Genomic DNA, 24,815 nt, shown 5'->3' with positions numbered 1-24,815 from the left:
CGTCCGTCGCAGCTCCGCGCGCCCTCGCTGACATCAGCGGTGCTTGCCCGGTGCGGCTGGCTGAAGCGCCCTGCCGCCATCTTGGCTACGGGCAGTCCCGCGAGGGAGCCGGGAGCTGCTCCCAGTCGCCTGCCATCTTACCGGGGCAGCCCCACCGGAGGGAGAGCGGGTCCAGCCCCGCCTGCGACGGCGAGTCCTTGCGCGGGCCGCGGGCATTGCCCGGCGTTGGCACGGCCCTGCCGCGGCGGTGAGGGGCTGGCGGGGAGCGAGGCTGGGCCGGCTTCTCTGGCCCTCGACCGGGTGGGACGGGCGAACGGGACCGCGGGCGGTGAAACGCGTGGGGCCTTTCCTCCCGCAGAGCTGCAAACCCGTCAGTTTTCCGGCGAGGGGCATTCACCTCTTGTTGTCAAGTCATCCTCTTGAGGTAAAGTGACTTGATTGTTGTACGATACTTGGGGGGGGGCGGGGGTGGGGAACTTCCCGACATCTTCCCGGTTTTTGGTTCTTCAACGTTTAAACATGCACAGTTGCACCTTCCTTTCTCTTCATTGATAATTTCACTAGAGTTAAACTTTCAACCGCCAGGAATCACGGTTTGGAGTAACAGCAGGTTAATATGCAAGCTAAGCTGTGTGTACCGTTGTTAAGAAACAGCTTTAGTTTTACTGTTTATTCTCATCTGATTTACCTAATGAATCAATCTCATTTCTATGAAAGAGAGGAAGTTTTGCCTGCAGTTTATGTTACGTATATTTCACATACACAGTGTAAATGATCAGCAGTTTGGGATTTTCAGGAATTTCAGGTTGACTATCAAGAAATGAACGTTAGGATGTCATGTGTTGGACTGCGAAATCTTCTCCAAGGGCTGAGCTTCAGTGTCAAATACTACTCTAAGCATAACCATCTTCAAACAATATGTCTTTATAGTAAAACACAACAAAAAAAATGCCACATCCTGGACTGTTCAGGAAGCACATGCACACATAAGACTCTGCCAACTGGAAGCATCCTGCCATGGAGATTATTTTCCTGCAAGGTACGCTCTTTAAGTATAGACTTAATGTCAACAACTACCTTGGCACATGTGTTAAGGAAACCAGCCATATTTTTCAAATGTCAAGAAACACATTTTTCCTAAAGGGTCTGAAGCAGAGGGATAAATATTAGTATTTCAGTTATATTCAGAGACTTACACTGTTGTTCAACTTCCCTATACTTTTTTGATATAAAGCTGCATTTTGGTTGATTTTCCTGCTGTAGCAGTTTCTTAAAAATTGGTATCTTCCAGAAAGATTCAGATAAAGTGTCAGGAGAAGACTGCAGGGAGAGATCAGCTAGTGTAGAGGCAAAGTGTCCAAACTGATGATAGCAGACTTAACCACCATGAGCTGGCTCAAAAAACCTCATCTTTTTTGGTGCTGACCAGTAAGTCATGGTTTGCACCATATTAAATGTTATTCTATTGACTTCTCATAATTATATTCACATGTCATAAACTATACTTTAAAAGGTACTTGGATTTACTTCTGTAAGTAAATATTGTGTAAATGGGTGGTAATGTATCATCCACAGAGTCAGAAAATTGTATGAAATAATTTCAGGTTTTCTGTTCCTGTGTTTCTAATACAGAGTTTGCTAAAGGTATTATAAAAGTTTACTGCAGTATGACAGCCTGTAAACTGATTTATATGTATAATGCATAAGTACCGTTTAAAAAGATTGGTGGTTTAGTTTATTTTACAGTAAACATGTTTTCAGATGGATGCATGGTGTTCTAAAATTGTTTCAAGTTGACAGTGTTTCTTAAATGGTAACCCAAAGATCATCTTGTTGTAACCCTGTTATTTGTAACCATAATGTAAACAGGTCCTAAGTCTGTGTCTGAAGTATAAGCAAATATTTCAAGGAGAACATATGAAGTCTTGATGGATGAGAATGTGTGGTTCTGTTTATTCATTGGTAGTTCACTAACACAACACGCTGCTCTGAGACACTGGTTCCACAGTACAAACAGGTGGTTTTCACCTGAAAGGAAGCTGTGCCTGTTTGCTTTGGAGCAGATGTTTGCAAACTGATTGTCACCAAGTTCCTCTGCTATCCTCAAAATCTTTCTAGATGCTCTTCTAGATGACTGTTTTTTCCGCAGGCAGGGAGGTGTACAGGTAACTAATATATATCCACACTGTGGCCACCAGCTCTGTATAATATTTCCAAATAAATATAATGGGAACTGTTGAAAACAAGAGGGGAGTCATCAAAAGATTCATAAAGTGTGGAACTTGCCAGAATAACTTGTGGTTGCTAAAATTTTACATAGGTATAAGGGGAGATGATACATGTACATGAAAAAGACTTTTTAAATATCCAGAAACCACATTCAGTTCAGGAAATTCCTGAGCTAAAATCATTGGAAAGCTGGGGGAATACTTGTTGGGGAATATAATCTGTGTCCAATTCTTATGCTTTCCTAAGTATCCAGTTGTGGCCACTGTGGGGTTTTTCTTTGGTTGCTTCTGGTTTGGGGAATGGTGTTTTCCTACAGCAGTTTTTCCAGTGACTGGGGAGAGGGTGGTACAACTAACACATCCTGTAATTTCTTCACCTTGACCAATTGCACAGTTGCTCCAGAGCTTCTCTAAGGGCTTTCATGGTTTCTTTGACTTGTGCTTCTGATTTGATATACTAGGCTAGAGAGACCATTGGTCTGAACCAGCAATGAACACTCATATGCTCTCATGAATGATGTGGTTTATATTCATAGGGAGGTTGGTAACTGAAGCAAATAGTTTCTCTTCCTTTTAGTCTATGCATGTGTGAAGACAAACTAGGAACAAACCAGCCATTCTTGATGCAAAGTGAGGACGGGGTAAAAAGTATATGCTGCTTTTTAAGTTTAGACACATTCACTTAATACACTGAATGTTATAATGCTACTTTGTGTGATCTGTGCAGTGTTATGTACTGTAATATATGTTAAGCTTATTAGATCAAATGAGATTTTACAATAAGCAAAAAGAAGTAGTATTGTTCTAGAAATTTTAACACTTTTAACATTTTTACAAGAGAAGACAGCTTTGTTGACAATGAGGTAGCAGTAGTCTGCTCATGGGTTGTGGAAAACCAGATCCCTAAGCTTATTCCTGATAAAATTGTTGCACAACCCCTATCAGTTCACAGCTTCACTTCATTCTGCACGTTATGAACATTTATACTAACGCTTTTGAGGAGGTGGAACAAGAACCTGAACAAGCTGCTAGGACTTCTAGGCACAGGGACATAAGTGTGGGCAGCATTGTTGTCTAGGAAAGTGTTCTGGTTTCAGCTAGGATAGAGTTAATTGTCTTCCTCGTAGCTGGTACAGTGCTATGTTTTGAGTTCAGTACGTGAAGAATGTTGATAACACTGATGTTTTCAGTTGTTGCTCAGTAGTGTTTAGACTAAAGTCAAGGATTTTTCAGCTTCTCCTGTCCAGCCAGCAAGAAGGCTGGAGGGGCAAAAGAAGTTGGGAGGGGACACAGCCAGGGCAGCTGACCCAAAGTGGCCAACAGGGTATTCCATACCGTGGGACGTCACGTCTAGTATGGGAACTGGGGGGAGTGGGGGCGGGGAATCGCCGCTAGGGGACTAACTGGGTGTTGGTCGGCAGGTGGTGAGCAATTGCCCTGCACATCATTGGTACATTCCAATCCTTTTATTACTACTGTTGTCATTTTATTAGTATTATCATTATTAGTTTCTTCTGTTCTATTAAACCGTTCTTATCTCAACCCACGAGTTTTACTTCTTTTCCCGATTTTCTCCCCCATCCCACTGGATGGGGGGGAGTGAGCGAGCGGCTGCGTGGTGCTTAGTTGCTGGCTGGGGTTAAACCACGACAGAAAGGAAAGAGAAACGATACTCCTAAGACAGGAAAATTATGAAAGAACACCTCTGAAGAAGGAAAAATAACAGAATTCCATAAAAATTAATTAAAAACTAGTTCCAGAGCAAGAACAAACATATTTACATATAATCAATTAAGAGCACACATTAATAGTACCCTAAATTTTTAAGAGAAGACCTCAATAAGTGTGTCAAGTATAACACATTTGTCAATGTCTCCTTAAAACATCACGAAGAATTGAAAAGAAAAAACTTGTCCCAATTGTGGTTTTTCTTTTTAATGGCACATACTATTGTAATAATGCAAAGTTGGTTTTGGGTCTATAGCTCAGGAAATGTCATTATTGCCTCAATATATTCATATTGGAGTACAGAGTGCTGACTTACAGCCACTGTTGTCTTCCATTACTCAGCAGGAAGGAACAAAAATCCCTTCCAAAAGGAAGCAAAATACATCCATAATAACATCAGAGCTTTTGTACAAGAATCTTCTAAAATCAGAGCAGGAAAACTGGAATGACATTTCAGCAAGATACAAAGCCATGACAGAAAGAATCAAGGAAAAATTAGAAGAATTGCACAACAAGTATACATTCAATTCAGTAAGCCCAAGGGTAAGTGGCAAAAAATACAAACATTTCTCATCACTGAGTATAGTGATGAGATAAAAGGCAGTAAAGCCATTCCTGCTATAAAATGCTGTTTTACTGATTAATTTATGGTGGGGGTTTTGAGTTTTGAGTATTTTAATAATTGTGGATAGTAACAGCATGTGTTTAGAACAGCTTATACCTGTTACGATAGCGTATTTACCTTAATTACTCCATAGGCAAAAACAAGTAAAGATACAATAATCATCTGACTTTTGGATAAAGAATACAAGACATCGTAAGTTACAAGAGCAATTGGAGGTGATCTGAGCCTTTTGTTAAATTTAGAGCAGGTAGAGGTAGCTTAGGTACCCTAACTTTGAAAGAACCTTTCTGATGCATGCAATTCCTTCTTCAGTATCAAATACATGTGCTATATTCTGTCATTTGTGTATGTTACAATTGTGTTGTACAGAACAATGATTGAATATAGGGATTCTAAGGAAATAGCCTCACTGTATGTTGGACTTAAAACATGTTTGTTTTGTATTGAACAGATCAGGTTTGGAGAGAATGTGTACTTTGAAGAGAATGGCTGCATATTTCTTTCAAAAGCAGATGATGGTAAGGGATTTCTCTTCCTACCATGGTACGATTGTTGAAAATGTTGTACATTTATCACTTAGTGTACTTTTCTTACATTAAAGCTTATTTGCTCTGTTTCTTAAAATAAAATACTTTTATAAAATTATTTAATGATTGATTAATAATTCTAGAATCCTGAATCTGAAAAGGTGAGGTGAAGAGAGTTAGAGAATAGTATATATTGATACTAAGGCAAGTTGCTGGAGGGGAAAGAGGGAGGTACCTTCTTTTCAGAGTGCTAAGCTAACATTTTGAAAAAGGAAAAGCACATTCATGCTTTTTTATTTGAGGGGGTTGAAAAAAAATATTACTAATTGTATTTAGTAAAAACAACTGTGCTTTAGGTATCTGAACTTAAAAACTTAATACATTTACTAGAAGCCAAGATCTACACTTTTAAAATATTTTTAACAATAACTACAAGACTTATTTTTTTTCCTGGAACTGTAATTTTTTTGTTGATTTTTACGAACTGCATTTGCAAATATCTTGCAAGACAAATATTTAGTGTTAATAAATTGTAGTAGTATGCTTGCAAATATTGCAGGCAGACTTGTTAAATACAGGCATTAACAACCACATTCATTTTGACGTTGCCTTAATTACAGGATTTTTTTTGCTGTCTCTTTTTTATGTAGTAGATGAAGGAAATGTTGACGTTTTATTCAGTACCAAAGATCTTGGCTTTTCTGATGCCTTTATTCAACGGATCAGAATTTCACCAGATCAGAGATACATGGCCATCAGCTTAAAAAGTGAAAATTCTGAAGAGGCAACCTGCGTTATTATGAAACTTGATCATTCTCCTGTCATAGAAAAAGTAATTCCAAGTGTATTCAGTTTTGGTAAGTTGTTTATAAATGTCCTGTGGATCATACCAGCTTTCAACACAACATTTTTGCTAGTCTACAAATAAAATAATGAAGCAACATTTTTATATTTGTTGAATTGTTTCTTATTTACAATTTCTTTCACACTGCACAACAAGTTATCTGATGTGGATGAAAGTGACTGCTTTCATGATACAAGTTTTCCTTCATTGTAAAAGCAAGCATTTATACATGTTTGAATAGTCATGCATATCATTCTTTTTGTTGAATTCAATATGCTTCTTTAAAAATTTACTGATGTAATTGTTTGCAATATAAAGATCTTTTTGAGAAATGTTCTAGTTATTAAACCCTTACAGCTACAACTGAAGTCACTGATAGCTGTAGGCACTTAGCTTCACTGAAAAGTGTGCAAGTGCTACCTACTGTTAAGTATTGGCTGGAATTTCAACTGGGCTCCAGGATGTGCATCACAATTCAGAACCCAGTCAGGCCTTGAGTCAGTTCTTCCAGAATAGATTACAGAGCTTTACATTGTTGTTAAAATAAGCAGAGGTAAACTGAAGTGAATGGGAAATCTTTCTTTTTTAAGAGTATGTTAAAGAATATAGAAAAAAAGAGCACAATAGCATGTATACAACGTTCCACATCTTATATGTTCGATTATATTGTTAGATGTCATCAAGTATCTATAGTGCAGTAAGCAATTTGCCTGGGCGGGGCAAAAAATTAAAACTTTAGGTAAAAATTCCTAGTTAGAAAAATGAAGAGTAGCAAGAATTTAATGTTGTGTTTGCACAATTGAAGTTTGTAATGCCTGTTGAAAACTAGGCCTTCAAAGTTGCCAGTGACATTTTTAACTATATTTGATTTGAACATCTATCTAGGTTTGTCTGGAAGAATCAGTACCTTTAAGAAACCAACTCCGTGTTGCCTACATAGGTGTAACAGATTATGGTAGATAATAAGAGTACAAAAAATTACTATCAGAATGGTAGAGGTTATAGCCATTTTGCAAACTTACTCAGCTGTAAGTGAGGTACAGAGGTATCATGAAGTACAGAGGTACCTCAATAATGAGCAGTTAGGTCTTATGACCACTTGCAAAGCATATGCTTGTACTGCATGATACACAATAGTAGACAGACAAATGGAAGTTCTTGAAAATTTACATCTGTGGTTTTTTTAAATGCTAGGCTATAGAAGAACTTGGATTTGCCTTCTAAAGGCTTTTCTTCATAGTGAACCCCCAGGTACCTGTGCATTTTGGAGCCACATTGCTGTTCAGATAGCAAATTATTTGCATTACTTCAGTGTGGTACTTCCTTGGGTTTTATACTGGAAATTAGTATTTATGCATAAGACAGCATACAGTAACTTTTTAATATCATATGTATTAAACATTATTCTGGTGGCTATAGGAGCAGAAGAGACAGCAGTAATTTGGCTGGATCAGTCAGATTACTAAACTTCAGAATAGCAAGGTTCCTGTATTTACACATTTCTAATGTTGGTGAACACAAATACAAGCATAGAAAACTGGAGAATTTTTATCTCAGCAGTACCCATGGGGCACATGCATCATCTCTTTTCTCTAAATGGTTTGCATGCAGTCACATGTAGTGGTGCAGTGCTCATACTCTATGACCTCGCTGACTCCATCTAAACCTCTGTTTCTCTGCTAAGTTTTATACAGCCAAACTTCCTGTGTTTTCCTGTTACCTCCAGAACCCCCACAGGGTCAAGAGCTTCTTCTTCCTGGGCCCTAGAATGTTGTCCTCTGCCCTTTTTTTTTTTTTTTTTTAAATATATTATGAGATTCTTGTTCTGTGGGATTCTGAGAAAACATGGAAAATTTTTTTTGTGGCTTACCCTGGCCTCTGGGATGTAGAAGCGCTGTCCTCAGTTCCACGTCAGCTCCAACCCACCTTTTTCAGCGTTGGGTCCAGTGTTCATGGAGCTCCATTTTCTACCAGTAATAGTATACACTGTTCCAAATTTGATATGCATTTGTCTTTTTTCCAGAATGGGCTACAAATGATGTTCTGTATTACACAAGTCAGAAGAACCTTAAATGCCAGAATGTGTTTATGACAACTTTCACTGATCAGAAACATACTAAGTTAGTTTATACAGAACAAGATGCAAGGTAATACTTACCTAAAATATAACAAGTCCTTTACGTATTCTAGAGTATTTTATATGTAAAATATAACTGGTTTGGAAAACAAATTCTTCTATATCATATTCAAAATGGTAAAAGCCAATTTTAAGTTGTGTTCTGCTGTCAGTAGTGCCTTATGCAGTCTGAGAATGTGCTCTGTTCTCCTCTTGATATGTGATCAACAGAGATTTAACTTCCTCTCTTACCTCACGAGTTCAGCTGAGTTTATAAATGTCAAGGTCAGTCTCAGGTCAGGGTGTCCTTTAATGAATGTGTGACAGTGTCATATAGGGTAAATCAGACTGTGGATTTCATTTTGTTTTCTCTGCTATTGATGTCTGATACATCTTTTAAAAAACATAGAAGTTCAGGCTAATTCTTGCTCTGGGTAATGGATGAGCAAAATCATTACAGCATTCCCAGAGATAGAACTGTTGTTGACTGAATACCCTCTCAATAACCTTTCTTTAAGCAGTGGTTTAGGAAGACGAGAAGGCTCTTGCTAAATTGAGTGCAGAACTAGTTTTTCAGCCGTGTAGCATGTGGTAGATTCATACAGCATTCCATAAACGTTTGTGATTATTCTTAATTTGAGTTACATATTCAGTAAAGAAATTTCAATTATACTTCAATCTTAATAAAAACAGGAAAAAATCTGCAGTTGAGATGGAACAAATAAGATCCGTTTGTTCCAGTTGCATTTGATGCATAATTTTGGAAAATCAAGTTGCACTGACCTGACACTTCCCCACAGGGAAACTGTTGGCATAATTCTGAAGGTCATAGTCATTACAGTAAATCTACTAGAAACTTACTCTAAAGGTTCATGTGCTATTGTAGCTCATAAATGAACTCACTTGTTCATCGGAGATGGCAAGACATTCTTTTGTATTGCCATTGAGCAGTTCTGTTCTACATTTCACCAGCTCATTTTAGGTGCAATCAAATATTCTTTTTTTAGAAGATGAATATTTCTTGACTTCCTTAAAAAAAAAAGCTACAAAGACAAAAAAAATTTGTAATATCAGGGTCAGAGTCCTTGGGGAGAAGCATAACCTGCATTTCAGCTTGACTCTTTTAGAGGTAAGGTCAGCAGAGCTGAACTGTTGGAATCTCTACTGAATGCACTGCCACACTTTTACCAAATTCACGTGTATTAGAGAGGCAGGAGGCTGATGCCTTGCAGACTTTAGATCCCCTGCTGTGCCTGCCCTACCAATGTCAAGAGGGTGCAATTAGAAAAAACAATAGTACCAAAAACATTGGAGTTGCTCTACCTGCAAATAATTAAAGGCACTTAAAATGCTATCTAAAGCATCCTTCCCTTCACCAGTCAAATATTTTGAAGTCTAGAGGGATCATTATTGCAGTCATATATCTGATCTGTATAATGTAGATTATGGTACTCCACCCTGCAATTTCTTGATGAAATCTTCTGGTTCTTTGTGTTGGACAGTTTTGCTTTTAGAGACATCCAGTCTTAAAGATTCAAAATGGCAAAGAAACTGCTATGTCCCAAGACATGACATTCCAGTTAATTAGGATGACTCAGAAATCTGAATCTGAATTTCAGCCTGAACTTGTCTAATATTAGCATCCAGCCACTGGCTATCATTCTGTTTTCTGTTTCTAGATTTTAGAAGCATTTAAAACCAGTAGATAGTTCCTAGTTTCTTAGATAGTTCCAAAACCAGTTCCTAGTTTCCAGCTTTATCACTGCAACACTGTCCGTCTTGTCGCATATAGGCTTCTGTACTTTTTTTAAAAGTAGTCTTTTTGTCTTACTTGCTTCAGACCAAGTTAGGTCAGTAACACTTGGGCTTTTTATCAGTTTATCTTTAAAATAGCTCTTGCTTTTCTTTGTTACTGCTGTTCCCACGTGATGTCCTTCATTAATTTTAATTTAATTATCCATTATTACTTTTTTTTAAAATAGGGTTATGAGCTCAATAAGAGGCTCTAAGTTTTGCCTGAATTTTAAAGCCTGTATACATCCGTGAGCATCCAGTCTATCTCAGTGATGCAAAAACCTGTATTCATTTGGGCAACAAATGAACTGCTTTCCTTTCATATTTCAGGTTCTGCACACAAGATCCTGGTTTTTGAATCCCAGGATAAATGCAGCAGGAGTGGGTTTGGGAACCAAGTAGTCTGGAATTTCTCTAGCCTACTTACAGGCATGCTGTTTCTTACCTTGCAGATGTAAGCCCATGATTCTGAAACAACCTGTATTCTTAAAATACTAATCAAGTTTAAGCTTTTTTTTTTTTTTTTTAAATTATTCCTTACAGATTCTTTGTGGACATATATTGCACAAAAGATAGACGTTTTCTCACTATCAACAGCAACAGCAAGACAACGTCGGAAGTTTGGCTGATTGACTGTAGACATCCTTTTAAGTTACCTGCTCTTGTACAAGCACGAACAAAAGGAGTCATTTACCATATTGAGCACAGAAATGATGAGTTATATATCCTTACTACATACGGAGAACTTGCAGAATATAAGGTAATTTTAACTGATAATAAGATTCAGAGGATTCATTCAGATACCTGTTGCAGATCATATAGAAATAGTAAGGCTGGCTTGTAATTCTGTGCTTCACGCCTTACTGAAATAATTTAAGAGACTTACACAGAGCTGTATGGATTGAAAGACTGATAGTAGTACATGGAGTCTCACGTGTAGCATGCCAGTTTGATTCTAACTCCTTTGGCAACATCAAGAAATGAATATGCTTTTAACAGTCATTTCCCCTATATTAAGATTTAAGTTGGTGATCTCAGCCTATATAACCAAACCACCTACAGTTCTGCTGGCCACACTGAAAGCACTTATTGCATGATAATCTTCTATAGATTAATCTATGAGAATTGAACTTACTCTTCTAAATGTTACTGAATTGTTTTTCCATTTTGCCCAAGTAAAGGGAGTTTAAAAACCTCCAGTTTTAGTCAGGCAAAACGCCCCAATACAAACTAATAATTTTTTGCAGTAAAAACATTGCATGAGATCACCTATGTGTCTGTACATCTCATTTGTAACTCTTACTACATTTTAGTAATGCAAGGTTGGTTTTTGTTTTTATAGCTGATGAAGGCACCAGTGGCTTCCAGTGGCATGGAGAACTGGCAGTTAGTTTATGCACTGGAAAAGAAAACCAAGCTAGTAGACTTGGAGATGTTTAGTGATCACTGTGTTATGTTCCTGAAGAATGCTGGTCATCTTTACTTAAATGTGATTTCTTTTGTTTCACATTTAGTTCAGTCAATAGAGGTATGTTTTAGCTTGGCTTAAGCAGCTTCATATTTTTCCAACACTATTTAATTTTTTTTTTTTAACATAACATTATAGTGAAAGCAAAGATTAATTCCAAGAGTAGAAGTGGTTTGGAAACTATAATACTGTCAAGTTCATCATTGTGACTAATTGTATTTCATGTGGTGGCTTATTACAGCACTTAGAGAGCAGTTATCCTATGAGTCAGTTCTTTCTTCAACTTACTACAGTCAAGATCTTTACAATACAGCTGATTAAGTAAAATAGGACTTGATTCCCTAAACACTCTACTGAGTTTTACTGGGCCTATTTTTGGTTACACTTACCCATGTAAGCAAGGAAATAAGCCTGGCCCTGCCACAGAAGAAAATTAGAACATTCAGAAGACAAGTATAGACACTGTCTCATAAAAATGGGAAGAGTTGATAGTGCAGTACAATTTGTGCAAAATATTTCTTCCCTTCTCTAGTTGTTGCTAAATACTTGTGGATTAAAAACAAAAAGTGACTCAGTTCAAAACCATGATTTCCAGAGACCATTCAGACAAAGTATTTAATTGATTTGTTTGCATGAAAAATACAATCATCTGAACTACTCACAAGTGTATTGCAACAAGTTACCAATGCTGCATTCTATAAAACTGCTACAGAAAAAGGTTTTCAACAAAGTACACTGTATGGTCTCTGAAATCTTCATTTTTGAAAATGGTTATAGTTTGTTTATTCAGAAAGGGTCTGCAGTTACTTTGGAGAACTTGGACTTTTGCTGCCATTTTAGAAGTCTCTAGCAACCTAACCCAAGTAAGTAGTGGCCTGGCAGAGGGTTTGACTATGTCCCTGCTGCTCTCAAAGAATGAATCTTGATTTCTTTTATTCTTAGCAGAGTTAAAAATCTTAAATATAATAGCAGTAAGTGAGGGTGAATGTGCCAGGAAAAGGCTTTGTTCTTCACAATGGCTGGCACTAGGAACAAAGTCAAGAGGCAGGGGTTGTCAGTGGCTTAGCATTACTGGAGCTAACTCACAGCAAAAGCATAACAACTGAGATAGACTTGGCTGTATAACATGTTGAAGTAGGACTGGAAATCGGAAGGGAAATAGGATCTAAAAAATAAAAACATTGCAGAATGATTTCAAAGAAAGTTTTAATTTTTAAAAAAATCTACAGTAATGCCCATTTTAAACTGAATTTGGATTTATTTTTCTTTTTTATGTCATTGTTGAACTTGATCCAGTAGCCTTTGGCAACCTTTCCCCTATGTCTTTAACTTTTTCTCTGTTTCATTACTGAATTTAAAAGAAATACAGATTGTGCTACAGACAAACTGAAGATAAGTGACTTGATATTAAAAAATTTTTTCCTCTGAAGGACACACTAGGCAAAATTTACAGAAGCAGTGTAAGGGTCTCACCTGAAATGCCATGTTTTCTCAGCTACCTACGTGGGCCTGTGAATTTGAATTGGAATCTCACCCTGAACATACCACCAGCACTTGCTATTTTCAGCTCACCTCCCCAGTACACCCCCCTAAGTGTTTTGCATATTCATTTAAAGAAAATAATCTCATTGAACAAGCTGTGCAAGAGGTACCAATTATTACGAATTGTCACACTACACGTTTACTAGCTAAAAGCAAGGTAAGATTTTTCAGTCCTTTTCCCATTCCCTTTATTCTTCCCTTCCTCCCCACCCATTCAAAGAAAATGCATTTGGCAGCAAATAGAGATTAAAAAAAAAATGAAAAGAGCAGTTGGTACTATAGTTACTAAACAGTGGGTGTTTTCTTCAGTGCTATAGAAAAGAACAAGAAGGAATCGTGATAAGATTTTTTTTTTCCGTTAACCTGGGTATTCTAGAGGCGATAACAGTACACGATGAGTCGAGAATCTTAGTACAGTATAACTTAGATGTTCGTTGATGTATGGTATCATACTCTCCATGATAAATGAAAGAGATGCCAGCTGTTGAAAAGAACACCCCACAACCAGCTGCACAGTATAGATCAAGAAAGGAAAGTTTTAACAGCCTGAGTTTAAAAAAATTCGAGATGTTAATAAAGAGTTTCTGCTGCAGTAAGTGGTAAACTATTTTGTTAATAATAGATATTCTTGGTGTTAAAAAGGGAAGGAAGACTTGGGTGCTTTGGTAGTTTAAAAACTACTCAGGTGTTACACTTAAATGAATTTTATACTCTACATCCATAAGCCTCCACAGCAGAGGTTCAGGCTCTCGCTTTATTTTTCAAGAGTGCTTTGTACATTCTAAGTGAAAAAAATTACTGTAATCAAAAAAACACATTTTAAAATAAATAATTGAAGTTTTCATTGCCATGTGTCATTGAGATTTCTGCAGTGTCCTTTATTGTAAAATACTCCTTCATTTCCAGGATGAAACTTTGGTGCCAATTACAGTTTTTCATAGCATGAATTCTAAAGAGCTACACAGGAAACCACTTCTAGTTCATGTATATGGAGCTTATGGCATAGATTTGAACATGAGCTTTAAAGAAGAGAAGCTGATGTTAATTGAAGAGGGTTGGATATTAGCATATTGCCATGTTCGGTAAGTCAAAATATAAAACGGAATTAAGATTTTAATCTGTGGGATATACAGATATTTCTTGATATGCAACTGAAGCAGTACAGAAATAATTTTTTTTCATGTAGCTATACCTAATTCTTCATGCTTTTCACTTCCATCTCTTCAGATTTTTTTCAAAGTAGTTCTTAACAAAAAAAAAAAAATTTACCTCAGGGGAAAAAAAAATCATACTTTCAAGACCACATACTGTATTTAGGTTTCTTAAATCAACAGAATGGTTGTATGTAACTTCTAATCTTTTGAAATCTCATTACTTCTTGTCTCATCTTTGCTGAATAAAAATTTTGATAACATGTTCAAATTGCAATGACATGCTACCTCCCTCTCTTTGAGGGCATTGTGTACTAATGTTCAGTCTGCATCTTCTGAAAGCAATTTGCCTTCTACAGCAACAACTAAGCATTTAACCTGCATCTCTTGTTCTTTTATTGGCTAAATCCTCTGTCTCCAGTTTAGCTACAAACCACTGTGTACAATAGGCTTCACATTTTCATTGATATAATAATTCAGTAGGTAAAGAAGATAACAAAAGAATCACTTTAGGGAGGGTAAGGAAGGGGGAAAATGAGCAATTGTTTGAAATACCAGTTCTAAAACAAATTCAGCATACAAATATATTCAGTCTGCTATATTCAGTGGCAAGCATTGTGCTGTTCTTCCTCCCACCCCTCTAAACATTTTAAGATGCAGGTCAGTCCTAGATGAAGATGGATTCTTCATCCAAAGATGAAGATTTTGGCAGACTAATCAGTTAGGTAATTTTAAACTTGAAACCTGAATAAGGAAATTTCAGGTGGCTTAGAACCAAAATTGTGTTTGTGTAGAAAGGAATACAAATAAATTTCAAAATTCTGTATTACAAAATACAACATTTCAAGTAGTATTTGAAATTCACAAACTAGAAAAAAAAACCCACTTTGTAACTGTCTCAAAATTTAAGCTACACAGAAGACAAATCCTGAGAGTGTCAGTGTGGTGCCGAGAATACTATTTTACTGTTTTCAATAAATGCTAGTTTGTTAGTGAGATTATTATTGAAAATATTTTAGATATTTTAATAGTTTCCTATATAAAAAGATAATATTAGTGTCTGATTTTGTATTGGCTACAATGATAGTGTCATTTCCTGAAGTGCTGCTTTTCCTGTGAGTTCCAGGACAAAAGAACACAAGGGCATGGAGCACCCTTATGCAGTTAAGCTTTTCACCAATCATCATGCACAGATTTTTTTGTCTGCATGCTGTGTATTTTAGCCATAAAGAAGGGTAAAGACAGTAATAGAAGAAGAGTTAATTGGGAAGGCAAACTCTGGTTTTGCAATTCTGTGGCTGCTGCTGTCCTTTCATTATCTGAAACTTGGCTGTGTTAACATTCTCCAAAGGAATTCCAACTTGAATTGTTTTAAATTTCAGGGGTGGAGGAGAGCTAGGTCTTAGCTGGCACAAAGATGGATGTCAGTATAATAAACTCAAAGGCCTCCATGACCTTAAGGCTTGCATCATGCTGCTGCATCAGCTAGGATTTTCTCAGCCAAAATACACAGCACTAGCAGCTGCCAGTGCGGGAGGAGTTCTTGCAGGAGCGCTGTGCAACACTGATCCAGAACTTATCAGAGCCATGGTTTTACAGGTGAGGTGCTGCAAACCTTTTATGGATTATGACATTAAACTTTTCTGTTTCATTCTACCAGTTTCAGAATTGGAAACATGCCAATTCAGAATTCACTTTCCTCATTTATTTCAGAAAACCTTGACCTAGGCATTTGAGATCCTCTCTCCTATTTGTCAACTTTTTTTTTAATAACTTCTAAGGCTCCTTTTGTAGATGTTCTAAATACAATGATGAAAACTCATCTCCCACTGACAATTGAAGAACAGGAAGAATGGGGAAATCCATTAGCAGATGAAAAATGTATGAAGTATATCAAAAGCTATTGTCCATACCAGAATATTAAGCCACAGGTAAAAACTATGCTTTCTGTGTGACATACTACAGTAACAAAGTGTATCAGTTTATAAGAAAACAAAAAATGTATACCTGGAATTTAAAAAAAAAGTCTGTTTAACTTTTCAGTGCTTTAAAACCCAGTATTTTAGAATTGTCTTAGCTGCTGCTTTATGTTAAAATGAATCATTAATGCAAATACAAACTATTTCAGTAATAATCTTAGCAATACTTGGAGTCATAAGTGACTACTGAAATGAACCAAGTGCCACCTTCTAAATAATTAGTAGATTTCAAAAACTTGTTTTGTTACAGGACTGTCAGGAAGTAATAGATTATTCTATAGTATAACAAACCTCAGCGGGTGAAATAACTTCCCCTTATGTGGGGGGGTTCTGTTGTTTTGCTGAGTTTTGCAGACTTTGTCAAAGGAGGAAGGAGGTATTTTCCACTGATTAAATACCTTCTCAGATGCAAACAATGAAATGGAAAAAGAGCTATAGCTTTGACATTGTCATCTCAGAGGAAATCTCTTTATTTGAAGTAGTGTGTTAGCTGTGTTGCATAGCTTCATTAAGTAAAAGCTTACTATATAAAAACAACTGCTCTTTATGTGTAGAAAGATTGCAAAAGTAAACTCAGCTACTGTTCTAAGGTGAACCATTCCATAATTATTATTACTCCCCTATAATTGCAATCATCAGCAAGCAGACATGTAGCAGACCTTTACCAGTGGGAAGAGGATGTTTTTTATTACCTTTTGCAAGTAGATGATCCGCTAATATGAAGTAATTTTTCAGACCAAAGTACTTTTTGCAGTTAGAGTGATAACAGTGCTTTTTTAAGAGCAGGTAATTATGTAATAGAAGTGTTTTTAGATAAATCATAACAAGTAGTACAGTAAGATAAGTAGAGAAAAACTTGTTACTTGATGAGAAAAAAATCAGTTGTCAAGTCACTGGTTTTGTTTTTTAATCTCAGTGTTATCCTTCAGTTTTTATCACGGCATATGAAAACGATCAACGGATACCACTAACAGGAGTTTTACGATATGTTCAGAAACTTAGGAAGGCTGCACTGGATCATGCCAGCAGAATAAGAAAGAAAGGTAAGAATACAAATGTTACAGATACATGGAGTTAACTAAACCAGAATATTAGTAGTCATGTAATTAAACACCATAGAGATTGACTCCTCCTTTAATGCATTCATTTGTACAATATAATCCAGTATCTAAAGCTCTGAAGTAATTTCCATTATCTGCAAAGATTTGATGTGCAGTCATACTGACAAATAGATGAACATCAGCTTCTAAGATGCACTCTCCAGAGCCTTAAAAGGGACCAGATGTCTCTATTGTAGACCTGCCTGAAAACAGTTAAACCCATATATGTTAAATACTAATAGTGACAAACCACAGCAGCCTCAGGAAACCCTCTGAGATGAAGAAAAAAGAAAAAAAAAAAAAAGACTGGGAGAGTACAAGTTGGGCTCAGTCTTTCCTAGGCTTCAACATATGGTGACTGTTGGACAGGGCTAGGTGAACCCATACTGTCTAGTCCAGCTACTGATACTGTCAGACTGCAGTTATGAACAACACATGGATAAAAATCTTATTTTTGCTGCTCTGTAAAAACCTATTTGTCCAAGTTTGCTACAACTGCAGGTGTTAGTCCAAGTTAGAATGACAACAGTGCCAAGGCACAGACACTTTTATACCTGAAATCAAACACTAACTTTGGGACTGTTTCCAGCAAAAGGTACATTCAAGCCTTACTATTTTCTAGTACCATCTAATCTGGGGAGAGGCTTTTACCATCAGTACCGAAACAGATCTTGAAATAGCTTTTCTAAATTTCATTATGCCCCTTCTCTGCTAGCAGCACAACTGCAGTAGTTGAGGAAGGATAGCAGATGCTGCAATTGCTGTTGCAGTCTTTACTCAAAAAGAAAAAAGCACACCTTTCCAAAAAGACTCAGAGAACAAACACACTAAATATATAAACATTTTTCAAATACCTATTTAATAGAAATACAAATAGTTTGTTCAGCAAGCCCCTATATAATTCTTCTTTTTTCTTAAGGAACAACAGAAATTGTCAGGACAGAAGACAGAATTATCTGTCCCTTAACAACTCACATCCCTGTTTACCTTTTTCCTCATTCATTCAATGTCAAGTGATCACTAGCTTCATCGTTCCAGGAAATTGGATCCCTAGTATCATCTTAGACATCCAGGCAAATGGCAGTCATTGTGATTCATCTTGGGAGGATTCACTGAATGAGGTATGTTGCCTTTATTGCACACATCTGTAACGTGCTGGGGGGAGGTGTCCCCTTGATTGATACTTCAGCCTCAGTAGTTCATGCAGTCATTGAATGTGTGTTTAAAGTCTCAAAAATAAAAAAACCTGCTGGAACGAAGGTTACGTATATATATATAAAATGTTGCAAGAGCAACTGCTGGGTTTTTACATATATAAACCAGCAGTTTTTATATATATATACATAATTATATATATTTATCAATATATATTTTCATAGATATAAAAGACCCAGTGACAGAGCCAGATTATTGAACCTCATTGTGCCTTAAGCCTCAAAATAGTGTTAAACTCCCACTGTAATGTGCTGAGGGCTTTGAATGAAAGGTTTTAAGTTGTGCAAAATATTGTTCCAGCAGGCAGAGTCTTGCACTATAGAGTATTAAGTGCTTAAAATTATCATACTGGCTATTTACTTCCATCTTCCTCATGAGTAAAACATATATAGAACCATTTAGGTTGGAAAAGACCTTCAAGACCATCGAGTCCAACCATCATCCATGCCCACTAAACCATGTCCTGAAGTGCCTTGTCTACATGCTTTTTTAATACCTCCAGGGATGGTGACTCCACCACTTCCCTGGGCAGCCTATTCCAATGTCTGACAACCCTCTCAGTAAAGAAATTTTTCCTAATATCCAACCTAAACCTCCCTTGCTGCAACTTGAGACCATTTCCTCTTGTCCTATCTCCACCCACCTGACAGAAGAGACCAGCACCCGCCTCACTACAACCCCCCTTCAGGTAGTTGTAGACAGCGATAAGGTCTCCCCTCAGCCTCCTCTTCTCCAGACTAAACAAGCCCAGTTCCCCCAGCCGCTCTTCATAAGACTTGTGCTCCAGGCCCCTCACCAACTTGGTTGCCCTTCTCTGAACATGCTCCAGCACCTCAATGTCTTGCCTGTAGCGAGGGGCCCAAAACTGAACACAGTACCCGAGGTGCGGCCTCACCAGTGCCAAGTACAGGGGAACAACCACCTCCCTGCTCCTGCTGGCCACACTATTTCTGATGCAGGCCAGGATGCCGTTGGCCCCCTTGGCCACCTGGGCACACTGTTGGCTCATATTCAGCCGGCTGTCAACCAGCACACCCAGGTCTTTCTCTGCTTGGCAGCTTTCCAGCCACTCTTCCCCAAACCTGTAGCGCTGCATGGGGTTGCTGTGACCCAAGTGCAGGACCCGGCACTTGGCCTTGTTGAACTTCATACGATTGGCCTCAGCCTGTCAATCCAGCCTGTCCAGATCCCTCTGGAGAGCCTTCCTACCCTCGAGCAGATCAACCCTGCCTCCCAACTTGGTGTTGTCTGCAAACTTGCTGAAGGTGCACTCAATCCCCTTGTTCAGATCATTGATAAAGATATCAAACAGAACGGGGCCCAATACTGAGCCCTGGGGAACACCACTTGTGACCTGCCGCCAACTGGATTTCACCCCATTCACCACAACCCTCTGGGCTCGTCCATCCAGCCAGTTTTTCACCCAGCGAAGAGTACACTTGTCCAAACCATGAGACGCCAGCTTCTCAAGGAGTATGCCATGAGAGACAGTGTCAAAGGCCTTGCTGAAGTCAAAGTAGATAAAATCCACAGCCTTTCCCTCATCCACTAGGCAGGTCACCTGGTCATAGAAGGAGATCGGGTCGGTCAAGCAGGACCTGCCTTCCGTAAACCCGTACTGACTGGGCCTGATGGCCTGCTTGTCCTGGACTTGTCTTGAGAGCACTCACATGGCAAACTGTTCCATAATCTTCCCCGGTACCGAGGTCAGACTGACAGGCCCATAGTTCCCCAGATCCTCCCTCTGACCCTTCTTGTAAATGGGCATCACATTGGCAAGCCTCCAGTCATCTGGGACCTCCCCTGTTGACCAGGATCGCTGATAAATGATGGAGAGTGGCTTGGCAAGCTCCTCTGCCAGTTCCCTCAGTACTCTTGGATGGATCCTGTCTAGTCCCATAGACTTGTGAGTGTCCAGACGGCGTAGTAGGTCACTAACTATTTCCTCCAGGATTAATGGGGGTATATTCTGCTTTCCAACCTTGCCTTCCAGCTCAGGGGACAGAGTACTCTGAGGATAACTGGTCTCTCTATTAAAGACTGAGACAAGGCATTAAGTACCTCAGCCTTTTCCTCATCTCTAGTGGCAACATTCGCTTCTGTATCCATTAAAGGATAGATACTCTCCTTGGGATTCTTTTTACTGTTAACGTATTTGTAAAAACATTTTTTGTTGTATCTTACAACACTGGCCAGATTTAGTTCTAGCTGAGCTTTTGCCTTTCTAATTTCCTCTCTGCATGACCTAATAAGATCCCTGTACTCCTCCCAGGTTGCCTGCCCTTTCTTCCAGAGATGGTAAACTGTCCCTTTTTTTCCTGACTCCTAGCAAAAGCTCCCTGTTCAGCCAGGCCAGTCATTTTCCTTGGCGGTTTGACTTGCAGCACATGGGAATGGCCTGGTCCTGAGCCATTAAGATTTCCTTCTTCAAGAATGTCCAGCCTTCCTGGACCCCTTTGCCCTTCAGGACTGTCTCCCAAGGGATTCCCTCAACCAGTGCCTTGAAGAGGCCAAAGTTTGCCCTCCAGAAGTCCACAGTGGTGGTTTTGCTAACTGCCTTCCTTGCCTCACCAAGAATTGAGAATTCTATCATTCCATGGTTGCTAAGCCCGAGACAGCCTCCGACCATTACACCTCCCACCAGTCCTTCCCTGTTTGTAAACAGTAGGTCTTGCAAGGCTCCTCCCCTGGTAGGCTCACCTACCAGCTGTGTCAGGAAGTTATCTTCCACACACTCCAGGAACCTCCTAGATTGTTCACTCACTGCTGTGTTGTATTTCCAGCAGATGTCTGGAAAGTTAAAGTCCCCCACAAGGACAAGGCCACTCAATTCCGAGACTACTGCCAACCACTTATAGAATGATTCATCCGTCTCTTCATCCTGGTTGGGCGGTCTATAACAGACTCCCAGCACAATATCTGCCTTGTTGGCCTTCCCTCTCATCGTCACCCGTAAGCACCCCACCTTGTCATCAGAATCGTGTAGCTCTGTACAGTCAAAACATTCCCTAACATAGAGAGCCACACCACCACCTCTTCTACTTTGTCTATCCCTTCTGAAGAGCTTATAGCCATCCATTGCAGCACTCCAGTCATGGGAGTCGTCCCACCACGTTTCCGTGATGGCGACTAAGTCATATCTATCCTGCTGCACAAGGGCTTCCAGCTCCCCCTGTTTATTGCCCATGCTGCGTGCATTGGCACAGATGCACTTGAGCTGGGCTATCGATTCCACCCCCAGCATTGGCATGCTGCCCCCAGGCTCATCTCTGTTGGGCCTAGTTTTATCTCCTTCCCCCTTCAAACCTAGTTTAAAGCCCTCTCTACGAGCCCTGCCATCTCATGAGCAAGAATCCTTTTCCCCCTTTGAGATAGCTGGACTCCATCTGTTGACAGCAAGCCCGGTGCCGTGTAAACCTCCCCATGATCAAAAAAACCCCAAATGCCACTGATGGCACCAGCCTCTGAGCCACGTATTAACCAGGTGTGTTTTCCCGTTCCTTTCAGTGTATTTCCCTGCCACTGAAAGGATTGAGGAAAACACTACCTGTGTTCCCGATCCTTCCACAAATCGCCCCAGTGCCCTGAAGTCCCTTTTGATTGCCTTTGGATTTCTCTCTGCAATCTCATCGCTGCCAACCTGCACAACCAGCAATGGGTAATAATCAGAGGTCCGAACCAGACCAGGGAGTTTCCTGGTAATGTCTTTTACCCGGGCCCCAGGGAGGCAGCAGACTTCCCTGTGGGATGGTCAGGTCTGCATATTGGGCCCTCTGTCCCCCTCAAAAGGGAGTCTCCTATGACAATTACCCTCCTTTTTCTTTTTTCAGAGGATGTGAGAATGCGTGGGGCTGCCTGACTGAGCCTAGGCACCCCCCTGGGTAGGGCTTCATCTACACCCTGATCTTCATTGACCCGGTCCTCAAGTTCCAGAGCCCCATACCTGTTGTGTAGGGGCAACTGGGAAGGTGAGGGAGAGCGGGAGGGGATTCACCTGCCTCCCCGAGCAGGGACCCGTATCCATTCCCCTCCATCTCGTAGGTCCCCTCCTGCCTGGTGGCAAGAGGGCAGGGGAACCTCCGCCTGTTGCGGAGCCTCCATCTGCTGCCTCTGCCTCAGGGATGGCAGGGTGCGGGTCCACCAATCTATCTCCCTCCCTCTCAGACTCCCTGGTACTCCTCAACCTTTCCACTTCCTCCTTCAGCTCTACCACCAGGCTGAGCAGATCATCCACCTGGTCACACCTCACACGGGAGGTGTCCCCGCTGCCCTCCGGCACCAGTGATAGACTCAGGCACTCCCTGCAGCCGGAGACCCGGACGGCTGCACGTTTACGCGGCACCTCTGTCTGCGTCGCCACATTTCTCCTAGCGATGGCTTCCACCCGAGTGGCAGCAACCACAGCTGGGTCTGCCTCCGGGCCGACGCCCACCGCTTGAGGAGCCTTCTCGAGCTGGGAAGAGGAAGAGGGGGGGCCGCGCCCCGCCCTCTTTGCCCGCCCCGTTGCCGCGCTCCCGATCGCCGCCGCTCCTCGGGGCCGTTCAAATCTCCCGCGGTTGCCCCTGGCAACGGCCGCGCCGCGTCAGTCTCTCTCGCGAGAGCCGCCGGCTCTGGCCGGCCCCTCCGCTCTGCCCCGGGGCTCCCGCGCCTCGGGCCCCTCCCGGGCCGCCCCCATCTAGCGCTCAGCCGCCCCCTTACTGTTGCCTCTGCTGGCCTCGCCGCAGACTGATGATGGGTTTGATCTTTACATTTTGAAATGCATGATCTGTACCACCAAAGGATGCTACTACAATTAGGTTGCAACATTTTGCACTTTGTACAAACATGCCTGGCTAAAAGCAACATACTGCCAAGACCTGCCATATTGTTACTGACATCTCAGACTATCACAGTTGGATACGAATTTTATTACTGTTAATTCTAACAAATCCTAGCAAATGTTATTTTGTTGTTGTGGCAGTTATTCCCAAAATTAATTTTTTCAGGAAAAGCCTCATTCTGTCTTAGGGCAAGGTACTGCTTGGCATTAGTATGTGAAAGCAAGAAGATCAGAAGAGCTGTGCAAGAACCTGAAGGTTTATAGTGCAAATAATTTTTCTATTTTGTAATAAAATATTTTCATTATTTTAGGTTGCAAGACACCTTGCTTTTCTGAACAAAGAACTTGAGGAAGTATGCCATCTCCAACATCATATGAAATCTGGCAAATAGCTAATAAACACATTGACCATCTGAAGAACTTCAAGTCAGATTTTTATTTATGTGAGAAGTGGACACCTCCAGAGGATCTCTCCTCTTGGATCCCTGCTTTATAGGCATAAGCAGACAAGAAATTCAAAGTTGGGTGTGGAACTGGCTTATAAACATACAAACTAAGAGCTGAATTTCTCCCCTGCCAGATAGTACAGAAGTAGCCACCTGCATTAATCAAGTTGTTCAGTACAGTTCTGTTCACACAAGCCATCAGCGCAGCACTATACAAGTGGAACGGAAGCACAATAGTTGGTGCGTAAAGCCTAACATGTGAAGTACATGCACTTTGTACAGGCAGCCTTTCCAGTCTAAGACCTCTCTTCCGAGACCACGTTTTACACGAGGCAGTAAAACTCCCAAAGAAGTATTTGATTTAAAGGTCTCACTAGGGTCTTCTAAAACTAATTCCCATACATAGATGATGACTACTGCCCTTCCTAGCGACACAGCAGCCATAGTGTACTGATCCTATGGTGGGATCGAACAAGCTGCAAAGGAATTGGACTCTCAAGAACAGGAATTTTAGCAGAGCTCTTGCATCTGAGTAGTTTCAAAATCTTGCAGTTACCTTAACTAGCATGGTAATCTTAAAAAGGAGGTGCCAAAGTCCCTCCAGAAGACAAGACAAATGCCCCAGAAGGAGATGCCACAAGTCTCTCCAGAGGGTAAAACAAAAACAACACCCCCACTAAAGTAGCCTGATGCATAGCTTAGCTGACTTCTGAGCAAGGCACAAAACTGTTACACGTTGCTTGTCAAGATAGATGCATGGTGCACACCTAGAAACAGCAACTGGTACAAGCAGTTGGTGGAGAATACACTATGGGCCATAAGGTCCTCAATCCAAAACAGAGTTCCCCAGATCACCCCCGTGTCCAAAACAGACTGCACCAAGTCAAATGCTTATCCTTCCTTTGTATCACATAAACCACTGTAGGTGCCCCAAATACAAAACAAAACATGAGCAAGTATGACATTCAGTAGAGTTGTTTCACTTACTCTGAACTAACGTATGCACACCTCACCTCAACCTTAGGGTAGAAAAAGAAAGAAGAGAACGCAAATGCAAATGTATTCTGACTCAGCAGCAGGGGAGGGGGAGGAATCAATTGGCAATGCAGTCTTGAGTGTAGAATTAGACATACTAGCTATATTTTGTTCTTTTTCTTACTATCTTTGAGAATAATCAGAGCTGTTAAGAGTTGAGAGAAGAGGTAAGCCATCACAACTTAATATATTAGTCTT

At 40.1% G+C, this 24,815-nt stretch overlaps 1 protein-coding gene across 11 annotated transcripts; it reads left to right on the top strand.

The window, feature by feature from the left end:
• Window positions 1–10: 10 nt before the first annotated feature.
• Window positions 11–23,556, top strand: PREPL (prolyl endopeptidase like). Of its 11 annotated transcripts, none has more exons than XM_069800292.1 (15): window positions 11–247; window positions 931–1,039; window positions 4,302–4,499; window positions 5,033–5,099; window positions 5,759–5,965; window positions 7,976–8,099; window positions 10,406–10,622; window positions 11,205–11,390; window positions 12,826–13,029; window positions 13,779–13,954; window positions 15,406–15,622; window positions 15,805–15,954; window positions 16,919–17,045; window positions 18,117–18,223; window positions 23,448–23,556. In XM_069800292.1, the coding sequence occupies exons 3-15, from the start codon at window positions 4,428–4,430 to the stop codon at window positions 23,526–23,528; spliced, it is 1,935 nt and encodes a 644-aa protein (XP_069656393.1). In that variant the 5' UTR covers window positions 11–247; window positions 931–1,039; window positions 4,302–4,427; the 3' UTR covers window positions 23,529–23,556. The 11 variants fall into 11 exon arrangements, with proteins under 11 accessions (XP_069656393.1, XP_069656392.1, XP_069656387.1 ...); XM_069800291.1 differs by having other exon boundaries at window positions 4,299–4,499; XM_069800286.1 differs by having other exon boundaries at window positions 797–1,039.
• The last annotated feature ends 1,259 nt before the right edge of the window (window positions 23,557–24,815 follow it).

Source organism: Haliaeetus albicilla, chromosome 13, assembly GCF_947461875.1.
Source record: "Haliaeetus albicilla chromosome 13, bHalAlb1.1, whole genome shotgun sequence".
In the NCBI taxonomy this organism is placed as follows: domain Eukaryota; kingdom Metazoa; phylum Chordata; class Aves; order Accipitriformes; family Accipitridae; genus Haliaeetus; species Haliaeetus albicilla.
This window is presented reverse-complemented; position numbering and strand designations above follow the sequence as displayed.

Coding starts and splice junctions, on each gene's coding strand:
- PREPL (XM_069800285.1), top strand. CDS start 821: ATGAACGTTAGGATGTCATGTGTTGGACTGCGAAATCTTCTCCAAGGG. Junction 5,966..7,975: donor TCCAAGTGTATTCAGTTTTG/GTAAGTTGTTTA, acceptor TCTTTTTTCCAG/AATGGGCTACAAATGATGTT. Junction 10,623..11,204: donor GAGAACTTGCAGAATATAAG/GTAATTTTAACT, acceptor TTGTTTTTATAG/CTGATGAAGGCACCAGTGGC.